This window comes from Notechis scutatus, chromosome 3 (assembly GCF_049901735.1).
Source record: "Notechis scutatus isolate UNSWTSFEM ecotype Mainland chromosome 3, rNotScu1.2, whole genome shotgun sequence".
NCBI lineage: Eukaryota > Metazoa > Chordata > Lepidosauria > Squamata > Elapidae > Notechis > Notechis scutatus.
Window position 1 is genome coordinate 92,833,745 of NC_142011.1, and position 26,771 is coordinate 92,860,515.

The window sequence follows — 26,771 nt, forward strand, 5'->3', positions numbered from 1 at the left end:
CTGGAGCCCTCGATGCGGCTTCATTTTTTTTTCCGCCTCGGGAAGCGCTTCACCTGCTACATCTGTAAGCATGTCGCCGTCTTTTAAAAGTCGGTTTCCCACACTTTCTTCTCACGGCCACTCCTATTCGCATTCTTTCTGGTCCCTCAGAGGGGCATACTTGGATGCATCTTCTCTTGCATTTTTTAAGCTTGCCTTTTGAAAGGTCGTCCAGTTATTAAAAAATAATATACTGATCTGAGCTGTGGAAATGGCTTTGGCTGACGTGTGTGTGTGTGTGTGTGTGTATACATATATATGCACACACACACACACACACACATATATATTTCATGTATATATGAAAAAAGCCCAAGGTCTTTTAAATTCATTCACATCCTTAGTAGGGATGGAGAGTGCAGTATGTATTACCCAGCTCTGGGCAGGTTGCTACTGCAATGGTAGAGAAAATGATAATCAGATGGGTGACTTAGGATGGAAAAGAGAAGAGTTCAAGATAGAAATTGATGGTGCTATTTTAGAACTCGCATTTTAGAATTTAATTTATCTGCACCTGGCTTTTACAGAAGCAGAAGAGATTAATAAATGAAAAGAACCCAGTATGGATGGTGTATTTCCACATATGCCTGAACCTTGATCAACCATAATTTATTTCCTTGGAATAATGCAACCATTTTAATAATGGTTAAAAAAAAACCTAAAGGTGCCACAGAATGTTTATTAAAAATTAATTTATGCTCCCTGCCTTCAAGGAGCTCAGGATGCAGTAGGTGGATTGATGACATTTTTATCTAGAGCAATCATAGAAGATAAACTAGGTCAATTTTCAACCACATTGTACAATTCAGAGTTGGGAAGCAAACTGAATCAGATCTGAACACACCATGAGGTGACTGCTTTCAGGTGATGATAGTATTTTATTTGCAACTGACAGTTCTTATCCTGGAATGGAATTAAGCCATTGAATTGTATGTAAAGTGAAATGGGTGAAGTCTGATGGTCGATTTAAAGTTCAGCTCTTATTTATTTAGATTTATTTTCAAAGCTCTACATACAAGATTGTGCTATATGTATTCTTTCAACTTGGTCATCTCTTCTGAAACTAAAGATAAGGGTCATACTTGAAGGATTGTTAAATGAAAGAATCCTTTATCTGATTATTCCCTGTGGAATGCATTTGTGGTATTTGTACATATTTCTTAATATTTTGTTTTGAGGAAAAATAATGAAAACGTTGCACACAGATCAGCATGGTTGTCGCATTGTTTTTTCTGATCTTATTGCTTTACTTCTGGTATGATGTTTCCTTTAAAAAAAAAATGACTTGTTAGCTGTGTTCACGTAACATGCTTACCTTAATTTAATTGCAGTTTATTAAATAAATGCCATAGCAAAATTAAGATATCTCACCATACATATTTACATGAATTGCTCCTTTTCTGTATTTATACATTAATCTGATGTAGATTCCCTAAAACAAATCTTGGCCTTTTGCTGGTTTAGTTTGGAGGAGCTTTAACATAGATTTTAATTAAAAATTGCAATACCTTCTTTTGGATATACCTTTTTGCTCTGAAAAAAAATGAAGTAAGAATTGTTAATTACAGGTGTTTCCAGTAACTCAGTAGGAAACAGGCACATGCTTACCTTCAGAAATGAACTTGAAAAAATTCTTAAGGGGATGGACTAAGAAGCTATTGCTTCCCCTCAGAGCATTCTTGTTCCTTTTCTGTTCTGCGTTGTTCCAATATATGAACTCAAATGTTTTGCGGATAAAGGCTAATTACACTTTTCCTCTTATGATAAATTGTAAAGTGAAATATAAATGGTTGCAACTTTATAGTACATTTAGAAAAAATAATTACTGCCAGGAGAAACAGTGCCTGCTATAAATTCATTTAATTTCATTGACAGTAAAGCCAAATTGCATTACCCCTGGAAAGTTTGAAAGAAAAGATCTGGAAGAATAATTATGATTTTGTGTAAAGATTAAGGATACAGCATTGTATCAAGCCTTTTTTACATCAGAGAACCTGTTACAAACATCTTTGGAACCCCTTATCAAGAATGTGTGCTGAGTGTCAGCTGAGAAGCCTCATAGTGACTAAGGAAAGACTAAGGAAAGTGGGAGAAAACTGCAAGAGAATAAAACGTTTGTTTCTCCTTAGTTTCATGGAACCCATTCAAATTCTTGCAAAATCCCAGTTTGAAAAAAACCCCTACCGTAGTATAGAACTTTAATTCAGAAAGTATTATAGGAAAGCTGCAATTGCAAGAATAAAAAACCCTTTACGATAATTAGTTTCCATATGATACATTTACTGGTAAATACATAAATATAACATAGTATGTAAAAATGGGAAATTAACAAAGTCCATCTGGCTGATAAAAGTGTATGCTTGTATGTTTGGTACTTGATTTTTGTTTTAAAATAATCATAACCTACATTGTGGATGCAAACATTCTGAAAATATTAAAAACCAAGGAACTGATTCTTTGATATGTTGTTGCACAGGCCATATTTGTGATCTAAAGAAATAAGCTATGAATTGTCTTGTAACATCTAAGTTGTTTAGGCAGATTTTTTAATATTGCTCTATTGAATTTCAGGATGATTAGCATATAGTCCATATATTCATGATTTTAAAGACAGGTCTTTATCCTATTTATAAATGGATAAGTTTATATTCATTTTATATATTCCATGATTTTTGTATTTATAAGACCATGTAAAAGTCAATTTATGAGACCAACTAAATGATTTCAGGATTTTTCTGTCATTCAGGAAAGTATAACTGGCTTGATAGAATTATACCATTGCTCTTGGTATCTATTTCCATCCTTGGTGGACATGCCCTAAGATTAAAAAATATTGGGCAAGGATAAGAATATGGATAGAAGAAATTATCAAATGTGGGCTGGAGTGGAAATCGGAACTGTTCCTCCTAGGAATGATTAAAGGGGAATACCCTCCCAAAGTGAGATATCTGATCATCCACTTATTAACAGCGGCACGAATTTCTTTTGCGCAATATTGGAAAAGGCCCGATGTACCACCGATGCACATTATTATTTAAAAAAAGCTATGAATGCACCGAAATGGAGAGGCTCACGCTCAAAATAAATGGGAAGGAAGAGTCAGAGTATTATTTGGTTTGGGATAAGTGGTACAGCTGGGTAGAGCGCAACAAAAAAGATATACAGGATAAATGAACCCAGGACATATATTGTATATATTGAATGTATAATAATAATGATTTCAAGCTTCTTGTCTATTATATAAATATTATGAAGGCTCCATTCGATTAACCAATACAGTTATAATCCAATAGTAATAGGAGAATAATATAGTATTTATTAACTAATAGGTAAGTGATAAGGGATAAGGAATACTTGCCAATGATTACTTACTACTGTTTACTATGAGCTATCAATCTTAATATCAAATGTAATAGAAAGAAATATGTTTATTGTTCTAGTTATATATTTTTTATTCTTACATATTTGTATGTTTGTTTGTGTTTTAATCTTTTGTAAATAAAGTCTATTTTAAAGCTAAAAAAAAAGAATTATACCATTGCTTTGTTTTCTAATCTAGTGAGAAGAGATAAAGAAGGTTAAGGCTTGACTTCTTAGACTTAGTAGCAATTATATAAATGAATCTGTAGGAAATATACCTGTTTTAGTTTTGCATATAGTTACTTCATTTGCATGACATACTAGCAGTAAAGGTCAATGGATGAGTATACTACTTTGTAAATTAAGTTTAGTTCTTTGTCATTCAAAATAGGGACTGTTTCAGATTCACTTAGTACAGTAGACCTCAAGTTACAAAGCTCTTATATAGGTTCATTATCCAAGTTCTACACTGGTAGTTCATGCAAACACAGTGATTTTTTTTATTCTTCTAGTATTGACCTAAAGTTTTTTGTGCTTGCCCTGCAAATTTGGAATTGGAAAGCAGAAATAAGATGTGCAGGATATGAAAGCCATGCTTTCTTATTGTATCTATGTTAAAATAAGTCAGATTTAATTAGATTATTAGGATAAGATGCCAACATATTAATAATTTTTCTTGTTTTTACAGTACTTTATAGTACATTGCACTACACTGCACTTTGTAATGCTGACTACTTAATTCTTAAATGTTATATATGACATTGCATGGGACTGTTATTTTTAATGTAGTTCATTCTACTGTAAACCTTTCTTTTCTCTATTATTTCATTTTAACCATAATATTTTTTTTTCTTTTAGAACTAAAAGCATCAGTGTTTGATGACTGTAGAAAAGAGGAAGAATGGAAGGTAAGAAAAATAATTGAACTGGTTTATCTATGACTTATATAGTATATTTTAAACATAATTAATTCGAGGTACATCTCAATGTGTAATGGGAAAGGGTGGTAATTGGAAGCTTTTGTAGGAGTATAATGGGTCCATAGTTCTTTGGAGGAAGTCCTATGGCTATAACTGCTAATCATCTGCATTATTGACCACTTATTATGGCATCTTCATCCAGGTCTGTGGGAATTACTCTGCTTGGGATAGCTTGCTGGAACTCCTATTGGATCTGGGTCTGGACTTGTAGGGAGAAGTAGTGGGAACAGCAACACTGAGGTTGGCTGTAACAGCAGAATAGTGCTACAGTTGAAATTGTACAATAGCTTCTGGCAGGGGCTGCCACTCAGCTGTTTGGAGATGCATCTGTTAGAGTTACATTAGAGAAGACCCTCTCCTTCACAGCAGCATGAATGTGATTTGTTACTGTGACACCTGATGGGCAGGGTAGATGGACTGTCCTGGTAGAACTGTGTTCCTTCACTTGTGTTGACAGTTGAGAATTGTTGCACTTTGGCGTAATGGGATTAAGAGTCATCTCGTAGTCCTGTGAAAATGCTATCCAGTATCCTGTGGAATGTCAGGGTGCTTAAAGGACAGTCACCTTCTTATTCTGTCAGTATAAGGGTTCAGAAAGGAGAAGCAGTGATTTCATCTATTTCAATTCACAAGAGGAGCTGAAGAAGTTTGATCAGTCAACAGAAAAGTCCTTGAAGAGTGCATAGTTGAGCTGAAGCTTGACATTCTGTTTCCTAGTGTATAAGGAAAAATTGGAAATTCCTGAAGGAATAGTATTTACCCCAATATACAACTGGTCTTAACCCTACAGGGCTTTAAAGAGATAGTTAAGACCAGTGGTGGTATTCAGTTTGTTTTTATTACCGGTTCTGTGGGCGTGGCTTGGTGGGCGTGGCAGGGGAAGAATACTGTAAAATCTCCAGTCAGAGGTGGTATTTACCTGTTCTCCGAACTACTCAAAATTTCCACTACTGGTTCTTCAGAACTGGTCAGAACCTGATGAATACCACCTTGGTTAAGACTGGTCTCTTGAGATCAGGATGAATTGAATTCCAGCTGAGGAAGATTTCATTTCTGATTGCCATTTTAATAAAATATGTATTGACTGATTATGCTTTGCTCATCTTGTTTGTACACTGCCCAGAGTCATCTGGTTTGAGTTGGGTGTCCATATAAATGCTATAATAAACAAATAAATCAACTGGTTGGTATTATAGGTAGTTCTTATTGATGAACCACTTGTTTAACAGCATTCAAAGTTACAACGGTGCTGAATGATGAGGACTTATGACAGGTCCTTATACTTATGGCCATCATAATGTCTCTGCATCATGTGATTATTATTTGTGATTTTTACTGCTGTTTTCTGACAAGGTCAATAGGGAAGCCAGCTGTTATGCCACTGTTGGAATCCAATTCCAAGGGAGAGGTTGAACAGCTGACAGGGAATGGGAGTATGGCTCTGGTGGCTATGGAGGAAACTGGGGAAGGGCACAGTCCGTGCAGGCATTCAGAGGAAGACGCAGGCCCATCCCCTCTTCATCCTAGGGCACAGAGGGAGGAATGGATAAGGGAGCAACGTGGGTTACAGGGGAGAAAAAGGCCCTCATTCCCTTCATTGGCCACAGCTGGGAAGACAGGATTTTAAAAGGGTGTTTGCGCACAGCTCCTCGCTGAAAGCAAAGCGTGAATTATTTTGGTTTGTCAAGTCTTAACTGGGTTCTGGCGTCCTCCCAACTGTTTGTGTTTCGTTATCTTTTGAAGTCTTCAATTCCTTATCCTGCCCCGTCTCATTAATTGCTGCAGCATGGTTTGTGTTGGTTTTTATTTATAATCTATATGTACTTTGGGTTTGAACTGCATTTCTTTCCTTTACAAACTATTCTTGGGAGAGTTTTTTCTCCAGCCGATAACTGGATATTGGGGGCCAAGTTGGATGAATTAAAGGGACTTTACCTATTTTTGTGACCTTGTTCCTTTTGTGCCACGCCCCGGGTCATCATACCAGCAGAAAGTTACAAATGGCAACCACATGACTGGGTGGTTGCACAGGATTTACCTAATAATGGCAATTGAGACTGATGCAACTACCATCATAAGATGTTTTAGTCACATGAGGTCACACTTTACAACTGTACCTTAATGACAGAATTGCCCGTCCCCATTACCATTGTTAAGTGAGAACTATGTTTTGAAATCATAAGAGACTAGATATTTGTGTCGAGTACTTCTAATGTTTCTCTGTACATGTAATATTTGAACTATGACCAGTCATTTAATGACCCCAGTCACAAAAGCTTCAGAACAGGTACTTTACAAATGCCAGCCTTCCCCCCCACCACCCCCGCATCATATTTGGGGTGTTTGGCAAGCTGTGTGCATTTACAACCAGTTACTGAGTCCCTGTGATCGTGTAATTACCATTTGCAATATTTTCTGCTGGCTTCCCCAGAAAGTCAATTGGAAAATAAGCAGAGAAGGTTGCGGGCAGAGTGACATTGGATCTGAGATCCATTCCTCCCAATGTGCTGTGGGATTTCCTCTCCCTTCCTCTTTCAGGGAGGTGAAATCTTTCTGTGTGCTGAAAGAACAGATCTTAGATCTTGTGAAAACACTGGATCCTAGGGAAGACCAACGTTCTGAGCTTTTCAAAATGTTGGCCTTCCGTAGCATTTTCCCCTTCAAACACCAACTTTGTGAAAGGCTTAGAATGCTGGCTTTTGTTTACTTTTTCATTTCCCCTCTGAAGGGGAAAACACTAATGAAGGCCAGCATTAATGTTTCCTTTCTCAGTGTGCTAGAACAGAGTTGTCAAACTCAAGGTCCAGGGGCTGGATCTGGCCTGTGGGACTGCCCTGGAAACAGCAAAGGACTGGCCTGTGGTGCCTCTGCCAGAGAAAACAGAGCTCAGGGAGGTCATGCAAGGCCCAGCCGGGCTCCATTTTCAACCACAATGGCCTCCTACAGCCCTCTGCCAGCGAAAATGGAGGCCCACTACAGGAGGCCATTGTGGTCAAAAATGGAGCCTCGACAAGTGACAGCGAGCTGGTCACAACCCTTCCTGGTCCCCCAAGATCAAACAGAACCCTAATGCGGCCCTCAGTGAAATTGAGTTTGACACCCCTGTGCTAGAGGAATTGACCTCAGATCTCGTGAAAATACTAGCCAATGTCATCTGTCATGCCCCCGCCGGAGGCTGAATCTTCAGGGGAAGATGAGCTGGAACAAGAGCCAACAGAGATTGAGAGGGCGGCTCTGTTGGCCTTGGAGGAAACTGGGGAAAGGCAGAATCAGTCCAGGCAAGGCTGTTTTGAATTAGTAACGCCTGCATACAGGGAGAGTTCAGGAGAAGAGCAGGGATTACCCTCTTCTGATCCAAGAGCAAGGAGGGAAGAGAGACGATGAGATCAATGCAGATTGAGCCAGCTACGAGGGAGGAGAATGCCCCACCCCCTTTCACAAGGCATACCTGGGGACTGAGATGTAAGGAAGTGCCAGTGGGAGGGACATATGTCGGGAACAAGCATTGAATCTGAGGAGTCTTGGGTGCACTTGCCAATGTCTGGAGATTGTTGTGCTCTGTCTTGTGGGGCTTACCAGTTTGCCTGCTTCGCTGAACTTCTTGCTCTGTTTACTGGTTGCCTAACATGGCTTACTGGACTGCTGGCCCTGATTGCTCTGTGGCTACCCTTGCTTACTGGATTACTTGCAGCCAGAGACTTTTGAAGATTCATGTAAGAGCTTTGCTCCAGGGCTTGTGAATGTGGGAACGTTTGGGGGCACGTTTGGAGCAATAAAGGGGAGTTAGACCTGGTCTCTGGTTGTGTTGCTTTCATGCCGCACCCTGGGTCATCATGCCATCATTCTTAGAATTGTTTTCCCTGCTTTGCTCAAAGACCAAGGTTATGGGCCCAATTGTGGTTGTAAATGGAGGGCTATCTGTAATTCAAGGCAAAATAAAATATGAATAGATTATTCAAATACAATTTACCTAAATTTGGGGCAGCTGTTGAATTATTGGAATGAGGTACATTTACATAGATATCTGAAGGAAAGTCCAGATGTTTAATTTGGAAGAGTGTGAATTCTTTTATAGAAAATGAAGTAAATAAAGATGTAGTTATTACAGATACTAATGCCAAAGAAATATGACATTTTAACCAAACAAAGATGTATACCTTTAAGATGTATATTCTTTTGAAACAGAACAGCTGGTTTGTACTTAAACAAATAGCTGGATAGCATGGTAAACCAAATTCAGTCAACACAGATTTTTTTTTTTTGTTCACTACATGGAATATATAATTTTATTCCTTCCATGGAAACAATAGATTTGTTTCTGGACCCAATCATGGCATTTGCTTTTATTTTAAAAAAATTGGACCAGGATTTTTGATACATCACCTAATCTTATGCACGCATGGATCCAAGCATCTAAAAACTGTTTTATTATTATCCAACACAAAAATGAATTAAATTGGCATGGGACTGAGTATTCAGACACAATGCCACAGTTGTGAAATCACAGTTGGGAGACTTACATGGTTCAATTGTATATGAATCTACCTTTACTTTTGCTTTTTCATAGTAATAGAATCTGAATTGGTGGATCTCTGAAGCAAATATATTCATTAACTTGCACTTGTGGGACAAGAAGTTATATTTTTGTAGTATTTCTTTAATATAATCCTGCTGTTGCATACACACATTGGTCTCATTTGCACATTATGCTATAGCAAAGATTTATCCATAATTTGTTGAATAAGGTATTGTTGTCTGGATTGTATTATACATTAAATCCATATTACGGTTTAGCATAAAGTATGAATCCAGATAGCATTATTAAATTTATATGTTGTCCTTGCTATCAAGCAATTGTTTAAACACTGTAGATTATGTAGTTGTATTATATACACTTGGGGAATTAAAAGCTTGGTGTGTACATTTTATCTCTGCATATGGTATATTAGTGAAAAATTTAGTACTTGCAATTGAGTTCAGTGTAAACTCATTCTAATATTGATAGTAGATGTAATGAGTGGTGATAATAGCTTTGATGAATATGAGAAAGAGCCATGGCCAAGGGAAGGGTCAGATAATTGATTTGTCATTATGGCATTGTAATCCTATAATAAAAAAATATTTTTAATATTCATGACTTTGTTGTTCAAGTCCACTCAACCTCAAAGATTGACAGTATATTACCAAAACATAATTTGAAGTCTAAGATGGTATCCAGTTGTCTGAACTACTGATTTGATTTTTAACTTTTATTTACAAAGATAATTCTTCTAGATGACTTTACTACTAAGCTGCTTTCATCATGTGGTAAAATGACAGACCTACTTGCGGAAGGGATAACTGGTAAGCATCTGCTAAGCGGAATTAATCATCCTGGTATAGTTTTTGCCAGTTAATACATTTGCAAAGTAAAAACTGTATTAAATTTTAAAACATAATTATTTTAAGAATTTCAAATAGAAAGAATAAAAGCGAATAAAAATACAAAAGAAACAAGTATTTTTAAAAAAGAGCAAAAAGAAAGGAAAAACATAAAGAATGTCCCCCTTTATACCAACAAGTAAAACAATGTTAATAGCTTTAAATACAACATAAACTCTTTTTATCACATAATTCATCTCTTTACAACAAAAATCCAAAAATCTTGTAATTCCTTCTTTATCAGCAAAAATCTAATAGGAGAAACCAGATATAGCTAATTTGATATTTTAACCTTGATTGAATAAGTCAACCTTTTATTACTTCCCTGAATTGTTAAGAATCTTAATTTTAACCCCTTTAATAAGATTCTCAGAACTTGTGTTTTGATCAACTTTTTTAAAGCTAAATTTTTTTGAAAATTTTAATAGACTTTTCATGCAATAAGTAAAGCTTGTCCTCTCACACTTTTTTTTGTCTCTTCTCATAAAATTCTTCAAGATCTTAACTCTATTCTTTTGTAGATACAGTAAGAAAAAGCTATCCAAATCATTTTTCTAATTTAACAGTTGTACATTTCCTTTAAGGGAGTAAGATATTAGTTTTGTTTCAGTATTTGGTACATCTTTCTCCATATCCTTTTCATTGATTTAAGCCCACCTTCAAATTAATTTCAAATTTAACTGTTGTAGCTTGTTCTTCTGTAATTTCATTGGTACATGTGCTACCTATCACATCAAGTAATTTTACAGACCAGTATTCAAAAATATCTATTGAGGATTTTTGTTCCATTTTAAATTTCTTTGTAAACAATACAAATTTTTTACTGTATATCTCTCCCTTGTGTCAAAGTTTCAAGGTTTTCCATTATCATGTTTTTTCTTTAAAAAAAACCCAAACAATCTCCATTTCCCACAGGAATGATTCATCTAATAAATTCAAAACTATGATTCAAAATCCATCTGGACCCTTAATTTGTTGTTAACTTTTCAATGTCCATGTTCTAAGTATCCTTGTTGGTAATAAAAAAAAGTTAGAGCTTTTAAAATCATATTGAAACCATATTTCTTCCAGAAGACAACTCACCTGATGAATACAGTGAAACTTTGCCAAGTTGAAAAGTCTTAATTTTTCAGTACAATAAAAAAAATATCCAAAAGTGAAGGAAAAAATGAAGCTGAATTGAGCTTTATGTCCTTAAAAGGGTATATTACGGTATAGGATTAATGGAATCCTCAACTCCCAGCCATTCAATTCATAAGCCAGTTGCAAAATAAAATTCCCTTCAGCCTATTTACAAAGAGTTACTATCTGGACTTTCTCAGTGATTTTTCTTCCTCCAGAGAAGTTCCACCAATCTGGATCCAACATTCAGCTCCAGTTCTCAACTTTTTTTAAAAAAAATCTAGCAGCTTGTACTTTAGTTCATCCTGTATATTGATCTGTTACATATGTTTGTATTTTAAATTTTGCATGCAAGTGTACTTAGGGTAACTCTCATAATTAAGATCTTATTTTACAGCGGTGGAGAATGTTTACAAAAACCGTGAACCAGTCCCTCACCTGAAAGCCATTTATCTTATTACACCTACAACAAAGGTCAGTTTCCAGAAGAATAATTCTTCATGGTTCTTTCTTATTCTTTTTTTTTTTTTTTAAGCAATCCAGAAAAAAAAGAAGCAAGAAATTTTTGGGCAGTTAATTTAATTTTTTTTAATAATGCAGGGAATGAGGGTGCTAAACATAGTTCTGGTCAAAACATATCACAGAGCATGGTAGCCATTCCCAAGATCTGTCACTTGACTCAAGCCCCCTATACTTCCTATGGAGGGGAATTCTCTGCAGTATCTGGAGATGTCTAGGTTGGTTGGACAAGTTTAAAAAATCATGCCTAATGTTACTAGTGCTCTGCCATACAAGTCTGTTTCTCCTTACTTTATGTAGGGATCATGACATTACATTATGGTCACATAGTTATGTACTTGCTGACTGATGGCTTAAGTTCCAGTTTAAGGTCTATTCAAGCCTGGTCCTTTCTTGACAATATGTTTAGATGCAGCAATCGGTAAACATAGATTATTATAGGAGTTTTCTGTCTTTTTTATTTTCTGTTTGAATGCCCTACATACATTATTTGTTTGTTTGCTGTAGAGTCATAGATCCTACTACATCTCTATAACCTTACAAAAGGTATACATTGCTACTTCGCATCATGTGCTGATTACATAGAACAGGAGTGTCAAACTCAAGGCCCGGGGGCCGGATCTGGCCCACAAGGTGCTTAGATCTGGCCCAAGGGGATGTCCTGAAAACAGTAAAGGAGTGGGCTGTGGTGCCTCTGCAGCCCTCCCGAGATCCGTTTTTGCTGGCAGAGGGTTGCCGGAGGCTGTTGCAGCTGAAAATGGAGCTCTTGAGGCCCGTGTGCAGCTCGCCCAAGCTCTGTTTTCGCTGGAAGAAGGTTGCAGGAAGCCGTCGCAGCCAAAAACAGAAATTGGAAGCCCGTTTTCACTGGCAGAGAGCTCGGGCCACCACAAGCACCCGCAACACGAATGACATTAAGCTGGCGATGCCACCCCAGCCACACCTACCCTGGCCACCAGAGGTCAAACTCAACCTTATTGCAGCTTTCATGAAATCGAGTTTGACACCCCTGACATAGAATAACATGATAATGTAGAGGACCTGCAGTTAAGGAGAGAATTGATGGAATTTAGGGCCATGTTTTTATATCAGTGAAAGATGTCTGATTTCAATCCTATGCTAAATTCTACACATAATACTAGATTTAATTGTGTCTCAAGATGTTTTTCAGCTATGCCTTTCAACAACTGTCATCATTGTCTCTGCTAATTGAAACCCCTGGGTGATAGTTCAGTAACATGTGGAGGGCCCGTAATTTCATTCCTCCCCCAATGTTAAAAACATAATTTGATACTTATAGCCCTCAATTTGCAAAAGTAATTAATCCCACAATTATGGTTGTAAACCATACTGATTGTTAAGTCATGTGATTAGCTTGATTTTATGACTTTTTTTTCAACACTTATTAAATGAACCACCATAGTAGTTAAGCAAACATCATAGTCGTTTAAGCAAACCCATTTTTTGCAGTGGGCATTTTTTGCAGGAAGCTAGATATAAGCACCAGTTTCTGGCAAAAAAATAATGTGAATTGAGGTCACATAACCATAGAATGTTGCAAACAGCTGTAAATGCAGTTTAAAACTAAAGGTAAAGATTTCCCCTATCCAATTGTGACTCTAGGGGGTGATGCTCATCTCTGTTTCTTAGCTGAGGGAGTCAGCTTTGTCGAAAGACATTTCCGGGGTTAAGTGGCCAGCATGACTATAGGGCGGGGCACACTGAACGCTTCTCACCAAAATAATACTGTTTATCTATTCATATTTGCATGCTTTCAAACTGCTTAGGTCAGGGCAGGATGCAGCTTACATCCTTCTCTCTCTTTGTATGGCATGTACTAGAGGAAAGTTCTAGAAGCATTATTTTCTCATTTTTAATTAACTAGAGTTACTAACAGTATCTAAACATAGTCCTATGGTTAATTTACATTGAGTTGCATTAACACAGGATTTTAAACTGCAATATTATCATAGCTTGGTTTGTACAAGTGCTCATTGTAAATGTGTTGTCTTTCCCCCTTTTATGTATGCTGGTTTTTCATTTAAATGTAACATCACCCATTGCAAAACATTAAATGTATGCTGGGTTTTCCATACAAATAAACTGTATAAATGAATAATACGTTTACAAATGCTCTTGTTCGTTTGCCAGAATTTTTGTGTTCTTCCCCCTCCCCATCTTCCTCCTGACCTTGAAACTCCTTGCATAAGGAATAATAACCTGAGTATTCATATCAGACTTATTTTAACGGTTTCTCAACTAGCTAACTAACTAGTAGAAAAGTTGGGTTAGAAGAACGTAATTTATTAAATGTTTTTTTATAGATTTGTTCGAAGAATAAGCAAACAAAAATAATTTTTTTCTTCATGATTCAGTCTGTAGATGGACTTATAAATGACTTTGCAAGTAAATCATCCAAGTACAAAGCAGCCTATGTCTACTTCACTGACTGTAAGTATTTACAGATTGAAAAATAACTGATCTCCAATTATAGTTGTTGGTGCAGATTAGACAATGGCATTTTAATTTACTGTTAAAATTGGGTGAGGGTGATTAAAACAAGGAGAAATTAACTGTTTGTAGATTATCAGGGTGGTACTAGATTATGGGAGCTTCACATGACACTGAAGAAATTATTTTATTTGGGAAATCTAAACACTTCAAGCATGAGTCATAAGGGTTTGCATGTTAGCTTGGAACAATAGTTGTATGCAGAAGAATTTACTTTCGTTTCCTGCATAAGATAGTATTGGCTACATTCTGCTACGCTTAGGATATGAAATTCTTTGATAAACCATAATATTCCAGTATGAAAATAATTGATTAAATATTTTAGTCTGCAATTTGGCCTGTTTTTGCATTTAAACTATAGGTAGTCCTTCACTTAGCATCATAACAGAGTCCAGAATTTTGAAGTCATTAAAGTCATAAGTCGAGACACTACGTGACTGTTTTCAAGACAATTATTAAGCGTATTACCATAGTCATTAAGCAGTTGATATGTCATAAGTCGAAATCCAGGTTATTGAAAGGTGTTTTTTGCAAGAAAATGGCAAAGAATGTTGCAAAACATGATCATGTGACCACAGTACACTGTAACTCATAAATCCTGGGTGCCAAGCACCTGAAATGTGATCACATATTTTCAGTAGTGGTATGGCAGGCGTATCTTCAGTGATGGGTTGTAAGTGACCTTTTTGAGTCCATCGTAACTTCATTCTTTAAGTGAGTTTTTGTAAGTCAAGAACTATCTGTAGTTTGCAACTATGTATGGAATATTTTACATAAACTCAGTAGCCCTGGAAAAATGTGATATTTTCAAGAGATATTTGAGTATTTTTAACTTACAGAGTGAAGCATTTTACTTGTTGCAGAAAAACTGAAAACATGTAATATATATATATATATATATATGTATTTCCCATTTTAGTTTGTGATGACAAACTTTTCAATAAAATGAAGTCATCTTGTTCAAAAGCTATCAGAAGATGCAAAGAAATTAATATTAACTTCATTCCTAATGAATCTCAGGTAAAGTTAATACTCTAATTCTTTATTTTATTTTTAAATGTTATATCCATTGCAAAACATTAAATGTAGCTAAATTGATTGCTTTGAGGTGAGACTATATTTTTGCAAGACTACAAAATAATTTAAAATTATGAAAAATATATGAACTTACTCAAATCACATCTGTAGACCTATTTTTCTCATAAAAACATATTTTTAGCATTATACAAAACTAATTATATGTCTAATTATAATAAATGGTTTCCTTATGTTCCTTTTAGATTCTTTTTAAGATCACAGGGAAGAAGCATTGTATAGATAACATCTCTTCTCTGGGCCCCTCCCCATTTTTCATTAGCTGAAAAACAATGGAAAATTAGGGATTGGTAAATGTATTTACATAGTGGTAGAAGCAGTTATTTCACTGGGCTTATTTTCAAGGTCAGCTGTATTATATTGCAGCCTTAATGTGCATTTTGTTTACCAGAAAACCTAACTGAGTTTTTATGGCTATGTTTTTTTTAAACTAGAACTGCAAGAGTGGTTCTTATTTGGCATATGTATTCTTTAAATTTAATATTTGTCTATACTTATTCCAAGGAACTCAGAGTATTATATTACTATGGTTGCCCACCTATTTTGTTCTTACAACAATTTTTGAGTTACATGAGAGTGATTGACCTACAAATAACTTGTGAGAGATTTCCCTGCGAATGGAATTTTAAATCCTGATTTTAGTATATGTTTCAATTATTAAACACAAATCTCTTGACAGTGAGGAGTAATGCATTAGTGAAAATAGTATATTTTCTGAAAATATTTGGCTATGATTATCTCTACAGTAAAATTATTCCATAGTTTACCAATATTGTAATTATGAATCAGATAAAATACAGTTAAGTGCAAAGCAGTGCTGATGATGACTGAAGAACCTTTTAAGAATCTCCGTTTTACTTGAGAGTACCAAAGTTGTTTTGCATATAATATCCCACTGTAATATACCAACCAGAATGCCTTATTTCAATGCCCTGAGACACTGAGGGTCTGGATTGGGAAGAACAAACTATGATTCAATCTTAAGAAGATTTAGCTATTGTGGACTTTGAGACTGCTAAGGGAGGGGCATCTTGGACTCATAGCTCCTGTTGGAGAAGCAGATTGCAAACATGGCTGCAAGAGTCCTGGCACAAATCCACCTTTTGCATCAGTTGCACTCATTCTTGAATGAGAAGGCTCAGCTCATGTTCATTCATGCTTTAGTAACTTCCTGATTGCATTACTGTCATTCACTCTATACAGGGCTGCCCTTGAAAGGTATTCAGAAACTCCACCTATTCCAAAATGTAGGAGTGCATGCAGTCTCAGGTACATCAAGGCTCACCCATGTGACCTCACTGCTGAAGTGATGGCTCCCAGTATGCTCCTCTATTCAATTCAACGTGTCTATTATCACTTTTAAAGTCCTGCACAACATGGGGCCAGGCTACTTCTCTGACTCCAGTGGTCTTAACCTGTCATGCCAGATCTCAAAGATAGCCATGCTCTGGATCCTTCTCTGAAATAGTCTTCTAATGGACTTCAGGAAATGTGTTTCTTTTGTCACAGTGCCTTTGTCCATGAAATCTATATGGTTCCGATCCTATTGACCTTCCATAAGACCTGGCTTTTCCCCTCAAGTATTAGTACCAGTATATTAGCAGAACGTAAGATGTATATTTTAGTATTGTGAGTTCTTCTTTGCTTGGGACCAGGTGCCATCCATCATTGTCTTTAAAAATATCCATAATAGAGATTACATTAGTTTGTCTTTCTCCTGTATGTTTGACCTATATTTCTCTGATACTTTTGACACTGTATAGACTTAACAGGCTGTAATAAAACTGTTTCTTGACTTAGGTATTTACTCTTGATGTCCCAAATGCCTTCTACCGCTGTTATAGTCCCAACATAGAGAAAACAAATGATAATGCAATGGAGCAAATTGCTGAGCAAATTGTTACCTTATGTGCTACTCTAGAAGAAAATCCAGGGGTCAGATATAAAAAGTAAGTCTGGAAGCAGTTTTTATACCATTGCCGGTTTATTGAGGGTTATATTAGCTTAATAGAAATGGGATTCCATGCCTAAGCAATTTGGAAGCGAAGTATATTATTCTGGAATGTGAAAAGGGATCTTAAATTTGTTGTGCATTTGTTAAACTTCTATACCACTGCTTTCAAAATCCACTGAATGTGCAGAAGAGTGAGTTCTATTGTCAAGTTATGATGTAAGTGAAAAGCTTTTTTTTTGACTGTCAGGAAATTCAGGACTAGTTGGGGCCAGGGAGAGTTTTGTACCAAAAGCAAAATACTGGGTGGAATTGTTCATTCAGATTCCTAGGTTTCTGGTGTCATCTTATACTTCTTAACATTTTTTGTTTTCCAAGTTGTGAGGTTTGGTTTAGAAAAATGTGTCATCCTACTCAAGTGGCTGATGAATAGTACTTCTGTGCCTAATTCCATCCTTTCAACTCATCTGATTAACAGCAAATAGCTACAGTTAAATACCAGAGCAGTTGACATTTACTGGTAGTTCACAACTTGTGACCTTCGTTCAGTGACCATTCAAAATTATGAATGACCAAAAGGAGTGATGACACTAGCCTGAAGTTATAGCCACTGCAGCACCTCCATGATCATGTGATAAAAATTCAGGCACTTAACAGTATTCCTGCCTTTATGACTGATGGGGCATTGCAACTCCTGCATGCTTATTTCTGTCCCATCTAGGCCACCCTGCACAGTGGTACTCAGCAGTAGCAGCATTTGTCCCTGCTGCCCAGCTGACCTTCAGCGCCTCAATCCATTCTCCAAGCTGGTGGCCCTTTCCCTCTGCAAGTGGGCTTCCTTTCCCCTTTGCAACCAGACTTCTCTTAGCTTTTGCAAGTAAGCGTCCCTTTCTTTTGCAAGCCATTAGAAACCTTCTGGTCTTCCCCAGTTCTTGAAAAAATGGAATGGGTGGTTTTGGAGAACAACTGGAGCCTTGTTCTTGTGTTGCTTTAAAAGCATCACTCCCCGTATTGCATGTGCCCCATTTCTTATGCACATTGTGAGGGCTTACAGATAAAATGGGATGCCTCCTAGCAGAAACCAAGTAAACTACCTTGCAGAGAGAAAAGAAAGCCGGCTTGGAGAACAACTCAAGGCAGTGAAGTTCAGCCAAGCAATGGGGCAGCTGGAATTGCTGCCACTTGTGCTTCTATATAGAGTGACCAGCTGTTCTGAACCAAACCATTTTCCAATAAAACAAACACAAACCAAAGGGAACAGAAACCTTTTAATGATTCTTACGAATCCCCGGTTAAAAGGCTGCTGCAAACTAATTAACTTTGATAAGTACAAACCTCGCCAAAACTGTGCGAGGCTGCCAAGAATAACAGATAAGAAATATTTTACAACACAAAAGTCTTCAAATACCAACTTAAGATATTGCAATGTCCACGAGGCTCGGGTTTCAAAACGTCTTTGCTTCCTACAAAGAACATTCGCTTCATAGCTGACTTTTATCTTCTTGAAGGAGGGGCCATTACCTTGCAGCCTTACTCCCAAGTCTCCCATGCTACTGCAGCTGCTCTTTCCTGCGAGCAACCCTGCGTGCGTGCGCACTTGGCACAGGCTCCTCGGGAACCTCCTCATTGCTGCTGCCAGCCCCCACAATCTCTGAAGGCAGCAGTCCACTTCCTAATGGTCCTGGCTCCTCATCTGAGTCCTCGCTCTCCTCAGCTGTCCTCACCTGCTGCCGGCTAACCACAACACCAGCAGAGATGGGGGGAAGTGCTCCTTACTTGGGACTTTTTCCACTTGACAACCCAGGAGATAGCTTGCAAATCACAATTAAGCATGCCAGACTTGCAGCTAATGAACAAGGCAGCCATTGGGTGCCTCACCACAATGATTTACTATAGTAATTCCAGGCTCAATTGTGTTCATAGGTCAAAGGCTATACACTGTAGATTGCCCCACCTGTTACCTTTCAAATAAAGTTCTACACATTTCCTAATTTACAATTTAAATTTGAATAGCACTAATCTGTACAGTCCACACTGGTTTAAAGCAATTTCCAGTGCATTAATATGTAGTATTTTTGCATGACAAATTATTCCAGCTACTGAGTGAATGCTCTTTTAAAGATCCATTAATGACCTAATAATGTTAAAGAGAAATACTTGCATTTTTCAGTAAACCTTTGGATAATGCCAGCAAGCTTGCCCAGCTAGTCGAGAAAAAGCTTGAAAACTATTATAAAATTGATGAGCGAAGTCAAGTAAAGGTAAGGTGAAAGCTCAGTTTTTTTTCCAAATGATAATAAATAGCTTCTTTCTCTCAATCTTTAGGAAGTGTAGCTGGGCAAGGAAAGTACTATTACTGTAGCAGTTTTTATTGAATAGTTTTGACATATACTCTTAGAAAAGAGTTTTTGCTCCTCTATCAGTGGAATATGAAATTGTACTCATGGTTAAGAAGCTGCAAAAAAAACAACAACCAAGCAAAAACAACCAGCTGGGAAAAAACATAATTGCACTGTTAAGACCACTTAATGTCTGCATATAATTGCAGTTTCAATTTAAAGAAAACTGGCTTGGGGATAGCACCAGTCTGAAAGAACATACAAGGGTTCTTCATAGAGAACGGAATGGAGTATCAAATCCTGTTCTCTCTGAATATTATTTTCATTAGCGTGTTGTGGGTAGTAAAGGAACATACTGGTTTTGCTGTCTGATGTCTTCTGGACATTAGTTTCCATTGCTTTCATTTCTAGTCTCTGCTTTCTCTTTGCTTGGGACAGCTATGTAGGAAAGAGGCTTAGCACTTTTAGAGAAAATTGTACATTAAATTTTAATCAACTTTCTGTTCCCCTTTTTCTGTATTACCAAAAAGGTATGTCAGGGTTTCTTTGTTTTTTTGTTTCAGGGCAAGACTAATTCCCAGCTGTTAATAATTGATCGTGGCTTTGACTCTGTGTCTACTGTGCTTCATGAGCTCACTTTTCAGGCAATGGCTTATGATCTACTACCAATTGAAAATGATACATACAAGCAAGTATAACTTTATTTTGATCTTTATATACTGATCACATTTGTAGCTTCAAACTGTAATAGCTTAAAGATGCATAAGTAAACATACAATTTTATATTCAAGCTCTCTTTGTTTATCCTTTATTATCTGAATAATATCCCAAGAAGTAAAATGCTTTGTGGTGCAATCTGACTTTTTTTCTTTCAAAAGCGGGGCTGGGGATATTCTGGCATGCTACTTATGGTGGAAACTTAGCATTTTTTCTCATTTAAAGAGCAATAAACCTATGGTAGGTTCTACACTGGAGGCAACAGAAAACTTTCTGCCTACATGATGAGAGAATATTATGGGAACCCTTTAGTACAGGGGTCCCCAAACTTGGCAACTTTAAAACTTGTGGACTTCATAGCTGGCTGAGGAATTCTGGGAATTGAAGTTCACAAGTCTTACAGTTGCCAAGTTTGGAGACCTCTGCTTTAGCACAATCTGCTACAATCTGAGCATCTAACTCAGGGGTGGGCAACTATGGCCCTTCTATGAATTATGGACTTCAACTCCCAGAATTCCTGAGCAAGCCATGCTTGCTCAGGAATTCTGGGAGTTGAAGTCCATAATTCATAGAAGGGCCATAGTTGCCCACCCCTGATCTAACTCCTGCTAAGGTTAAGCCTTAGATTAGTCAGCTTTCTTAAGGTAAGTAGTTTGAGTCACATGGGAAACACTAAAACAAGAACTGTATGCCAGGAAAGATACCAAAGAGTAAAAACATTGTTCTCTAGAAGTCCATTGTTACCCATCTCAAGTTTGCCAAAAACCATGCAGATGATCATGGGCTATATTTTATGGGCAGATGAACAAAGTGGTATTTTGGCTTTTAAAGTGAATGTTATGTTCCGGAGGGAATCACATAAGACATTGTATTCTAACAAAATAACTTCACCACAAATATGAAGCAGAGGTTAGAAACTAAACAGAATCTAAAAAGATAATAAAAATATGTATTGGAAATTTCGCAAGATGGATAAATTAATGGTATTATTATGTTGTGATTAGTATTGATATGTTTATTAAGCTTATTAGTAGGACTTTGGTTATTGTTGTATCTTTAATTAAAATTAATTGTGCCCAGACAACACGCTGTTCAGATAAACATGGAATTTTTTATGTTCTTTAAAAGGAAAATGTATCAATAAAATATATTTTTTTAAAAAAAATAAAGCATGGAAGTGGGAATATCATGATTTGAGGCTGTTTTGCAGTCTTAAAATCTATACGGCTCCTAATCATTGAGGATACAGTGCATTTGATATCATACCAGCAAATTCTACAGAGTAATGTTAGGTTATCCATCCAGAAGCAGAAATTTAAATGAATGTGTATCATGTAGAATGACAACGATCAAACTATGGAAAAATGGCTAAAATGGAGGAAGTTTTTTTTTTCCTTTGGAATGGCAAAGTCAGAGTTCTGGTCTTAACTCTGTTGAAATGTAGCATGATCTAAAATATGCAGTTCGTGCCAGACAACTCCCAAATATAAATGAGTTGCAGCAGTTCTGTAGGAGTATGCCAAGCTGCTTCCAAGTCAATGTGTGGGATTGATCAGCAGGTGCAGGAGGTATTTCTATTTAAATTTCTACAAACTTTAATATATTTTTGCCAACAAATACAGTTAGTATGTCTTAATATGTCCAATAAAGTACACTATTTTGTGATGTATGTTTGTTTAATTACTGAAATTAAACAAAACTCAGATCACATTGTAGGTCATAGTATTATCATATTATAATCTAATTGTAGATACTTCTAAGGGGTTAACTTTCACCACCATATTGTCATCCATTGATTTTATCATAATCATGAAAAGAATTATTAAGCCTATAATCTTACAAACAGCTAGTAGTGATTAATGTTTAGAAAGCATGGCGGGATTTATTTCTGAGTAAACGATGCATATAGCATATGATTAGGCTACAACAATGCAGTATCTTAATGTCTAGTGCATCCCAGCAATATAAGTTGTTCTTTGTACTTTTGTGCATATTTTCATTTTAGCCAAAAAATAGCCTATAAAGTATTCCTTGGGAATACTAACTGCTGATTTCACTGTTGAAATGACATTTACAGCTGAAAAACTAAACTTATGTTTTATGAAATGCCTTGCTTTGTGTTTTGAACTAACCTGGATTATCTGTTTCTTGAGACCTGCCACATGTATTTGAATTTATTTCTCAGAACAGCCAAACATGATTTGGCTAGAGTTCAAAGAAATGTATTCCAATGTATTTAGAGGGCAACAGATCATGGAACATTGTTCTAAAGAGCTCTTTTAATAGAAGCAATACCTTTGCTGAGATATTTTTCTTTATGGCATAATTTAAATTAATGATCCACAAGCCATTATGCAACTGCAGTACTAATTCAATCTCTGTTAACTACTAGAATGCAAAGACTTGTTTTCTTGAGAACTTCCACATGTATTTTAATTTATTTCCTGGAACAGCCAAACATAATAGCATTTTATTGATAGCATTTTTGTTCCTAAAGGAAGCTTAAAATCATTTAAATATGTTTTTAAAATGATACCTAACCAGGCCTCAGATCTCACTGCAGAAATCCGAGAGTAAGTTGTTGGTATGTATGACTTGTGTAAATGTTTCCAAAGAGACCTTTGGAACACAGGGAACTGGCTATGAACTACCTCTTTCTGAATTAGTAGAACAGCAGTGTCTTTCTCCAAGATTTGCATAGCTATTCATTATTTGCTCTGAGTTCTTTGTACCTGCTGGTGAAGTGACAATACATGCACCCATGTGCAGGTGCAGCCAGGAGTAGTTTTAGAAGGAACTACACAACTCAGGGAAAAAAGGAGCTTCCTACACAATCCTGTGCATTCATAAGGAATTATCTTGAATTTGCCTAGCCCTAATATCTGTTTATCAAATATAAACAAGTGATTAGTGAGCAACTATAGTGATAAAGCAATTAGTGAGCAACTATAGCATTCAACTATGGTAGAAGAAATGCTCCAAGAGAAGTCAGTACTTTATTTAGTGTTACAGCCATGAGTTAACTTTTGTTAAAACTAACTTTCCATTTTCCCCTCCTGTATTTCTACTGCTTTCTGGTTGAATCAATTTCTGTGAGTTTCTCTGCATATAAAGTGTTTCGTGGCATAACTTTAGTATGCTCTGTAGTATTCCTTCAGTCTTTAGTAATCTGCTTAATTGTTGGAAATGTAACGCTAAGCATGTTAGTTATAGATATATGTGAATTAAATAGTTACACTATCAGAGTCTGCTGTGATTGCATGTGAAGTTAATATTTTGATTATTTATTTATGTAAAATAGAATGTTCTGTGCAGAACAGGATATTAAAGAACTGAGTAGTGTCAAATTCAGTGTACTAAAGGAGAAGCTAGACATTCTAAATAAATTTATAATTGAGTTTAGGGAATCTGTTTAATTTCAGTTCATGCTGTTTTATATGTGTTGTTGCAACTTAGTATAATTATACTTTCAGCATAAACTTTACATACGGGCTATTACCTCCTTGTTTACTTAGGGGCTTAGGCAATGCTTAAAATTACAGCACTTCATGAAAAGTGCAACTTGTGTTTTCATCTGATTCTTGATATGTATTCAAAATAAGAGCTTTGTGATACTGCTTTTCCATAATTATGAAATATCTGTGCTAAAAATATTTTACATCTTGAGCTTCATAGGTTAAAATTAATAAACTGCTTTTTAAACATAGGTATAAGACTGATGCTGCAAGTGGGAAAGAAAGGGAAGCCATTCTAGAGGAAGATGATGAACTTTGGGTAAAAATCAGGCACAAACATATTGCAGATGTGTTGGAGTAAGTGTCACTTTTTCTAAAACATTGTAAGCACAGTTATGGAATAACAGTTACATAAAGCTTGATTGTGTGTATGCACATGCACTTTTTACCAAGAGTTGGGAACCTAAGTGTTGTATAAATACCATTTTCGGGGGAAAAAGAGAAAAAGGGCAAAAAAAAAAAAACCAAAAACCAAAACCAAAAAAAAAAAAAAAAAAATATAAAAAAAAACAAAAACAAAACCACCACTTGGGCATGTTTTGGAAAAGTGCCTTCTGTAGATATATTAAAATATAAACACCTCACAAAGTTATTTGATGGTGAAGTAACCTGTCTTCCTCATTTTGTTATTTTGGTTGAACTAAAAAATACTTTCCTCACCAACCTGTCTACATACATAAATTTATATTTGTCTAAAAGAGATTTTTTTCAGCTAGGGTTCTGCTGAACTCTAGAGTTCCATGAGAAAGCACTACAGTTCTATGAAAGATCATGATTGGGAGGAAAAAAACCATTCTCTAAACCAGTGCTCATTAAAAAATTTAAACGTTTTCTGAACTAGTAGGAGTCTTTTACATGCCACATCTCAACTTCCACAGCTCCCTGAGATCTGAAAATTATTCAGAAGTTTCTTCTGGATAAAAAGGTTGAAGAAAGCTAGTCTAAAACAGTGCTTGTCATTAAGCAAATAATACTGTAGACAACTGTTCTATGTATATTTAATAAGATTTCTTTTAAACTTTCAGAGAAATACCAAAACTTATGAAAGAAGTTTCTTCAAAAAGGAAAGCATCAGAAGGCAAAGTAAGATTTTTTTATGTTTATATAATATATAATAGGCATATAATAAAGAAGGTAATAATAATATTACACTCTTTATTAAACAGATAGCCAACAACATAATACTGAAGGATATGTGGAAAGGAGAATTACTGAAATGTAAATGTTCTTGGATTTCAGATGTATGAAATGCCCTTAATACTTATCTATTTTGACAAATGATTAAAATCCTTGGTAGGCTTAAAGTCCATAAAACATTTTCCAGCAGTATTGTTACTTTATTGTAACAGTAACTACTAATTTTCTTGTAATCTGTGATAATGTTATTTCCTGGTCTTTGGATGAAAAAATTAAGAGGACAAAAAGAAATGTTAAATATTTGAATTGACTTTACAAATGCTTTTCCCCCAGATATCATTAAATAATCTGGCCCAGCTTATGAAAAAGATGCCCTACTTTCGCAAGCAGATTACTAAGGTAAGCAGAAAATTATATGACAAACTGGAAGAAAACACTGTTTTTAAAAATGTAGTTGAAAATAAAATAAATCAGCATTAAAAAAAAGAAAAGAAAATGGCAGAGGGAGGAAGTGAACGAAGAGACAAACTTGAAAGTATACATTCTTCTGAGAAAAAAAAGTACAAAATACTATAAACATCTATATTCAGTACTTCTATCCAGAATGATATTTATATGAAGGTAATTATTATAAAAATCTTGTTAGCTATATTAACAATGACCAGGTTTGAATATAATGCTTATTCACTGTAAGGTTTTCCAGTGTTTTTTGTTAACCAGAGCACATTACACACATAAATAATGTAATTTGTAATAACAAAACTGGCAGCTATCAGAGTTTCTTATGCATCAATAATAATTGTAATTTTTATTATGCCTATTTTATAAAATTGGTGAAATTTCCTTGTTAGTAGGTGGTGAAGATGAAAACCAATTTGCAGAGCTGGCCAACAGTTTTAACTTATAAGATCTATATAGTTAACAGCAGAATGATTGAACTTCAATAATTCATATCATATTGGAAATTTTGACTTCTTTATTTTTAAATCCTGATAATGGCCTAAAACTCTGCCCAAATTATGCTGAGATAAAAGCATGACTATAGATGTATCTGCATTAGTACACCATCTATTGTCTTATCAAAACCATGATTTTTAGGTAATTTTAAATTTGAATTAAAGAGATTTTGTATATTTATATGGTTATTGGTAGAGCAGATCACAGTTCATTTAGTCTTGATTTTAGTCATTTAAATGCCTCTGCAGATCTCAAAGGATTATATAACTGTTGATGAATCTCATGGATTTAATGCTTAAAATTTTGTGACTCCGAACTTTCTAGTTTGCTGCAGTTGTTTATATTAACCCTCATGAATTTCTATTAACAATATTCTAAATTTCATTAAAAAATCAATAATTTGCATTATGTCATGATCATTGTAAGCATGTCTTCATTAGAGAAACCCTTCAAAGTTCAGTAGACTTTATTTTCTTCCTGACTATTACAACTACAGGTATAAGTCTTGTTCATTATACTTACAACCACTTCTGTCTAAAATGATGAATAATGTGATTGGTTCTTACTTTAATCCAAATACTATCATATTGGTTTTAGGAAATACAAGCATTTGTTAATTGTTCTTGAATTGTAAACTTAATTTAGCATAATTTAAAAAAAATAGCTTTTCCCCTTTCTGTTTTGCAGCAAGTTGTGCACCTTAACATAGCTGAAGATTGCATGAATAAATTTAAAAGTAATATAGAAAAGTTGTGCAAAGTGGAACAGGTATGTGAAACCATTCAAATGTCCAAGTTTGTTTAGACTAGACCAGGGGTGTCAAACACGTGGTCCATGGGCGAGATACAGCCCATGCAGGCCATGACACCCCAGCTCCGCAAGGACAAAAATCTCGATACATCACAATACAGGTTTGATGCCCTTGGATTAGACAAATCCTAGCCTAAATTATTTTTTTTATCCATCTATCCATTCATCAGTCAGCTATCCCGACTTGGTCAATTAGAAAAGAAAGACTCGGATCCATTATTAGCCAAAGTACACTAAAGCCAAGTGGTTACAGAGTAGCAAAGTAAGATCTGAAGTTTCAGGCCTCAAAGCTCTGGCTAAC

At 35.8% G+C, this 26,771-nt stretch overlaps 1 protein-coding gene across 2 annotated transcripts in view; it reads left to right on the forward strand.

The window, feature by feature from the left end:
- The window catches only part of STXBP3 (syntaxin binding protein 3), a 34,537-nt gene that overhangs the window by 450 nt on the left and 7,316 nt on the right, over nucleotides 1-26,771 (forward strand). For both annotated transcript variants that reach the window (XM_026671757.2, XM_087960768.1), the window contains exons 2-13: nucleotides 4,258-4,307; nucleotides 9,641-9,722; nucleotides 11,320-11,396; nucleotides 13,814-13,889; nucleotides 14,869-14,969; nucleotides 16,845-16,993; nucleotides 19,166-19,256; nucleotides 19,898-20,022; nucleotides 23,759-23,863; nucleotides 24,592-24,649; nucleotides 25,037-25,102; nucleotides 26,348-26,428. In XM_026671757.2, coding sequence (XP_026527542.1) covers nucleotides 4,258-4,307; nucleotides 9,641-9,722; nucleotides 11,320-11,396; nucleotides 13,814-13,889; nucleotides 14,869-14,969; nucleotides 16,845-16,993; nucleotides 19,166-19,256; nucleotides 19,898-20,022; nucleotides 23,759-23,863; nucleotides 24,592-24,649; nucleotides 25,037-25,102; nucleotides 26,348-26,428 — 1,061 coding nt within the window. The remainder of the gene's footprint in view (nucleotides 1-4,257; nucleotides 4,308-9,640; nucleotides 9,723-11,319; nucleotides 11,397-13,813; nucleotides 13,890-14,868; nucleotides 14,970-16,844; nucleotides 16,994-19,165; nucleotides 19,257-19,897; nucleotides 20,023-23,758; nucleotides 23,864-24,591; nucleotides 24,650-25,036; nucleotides 25,103-26,347; nucleotides 26,429-26,771) is intronic.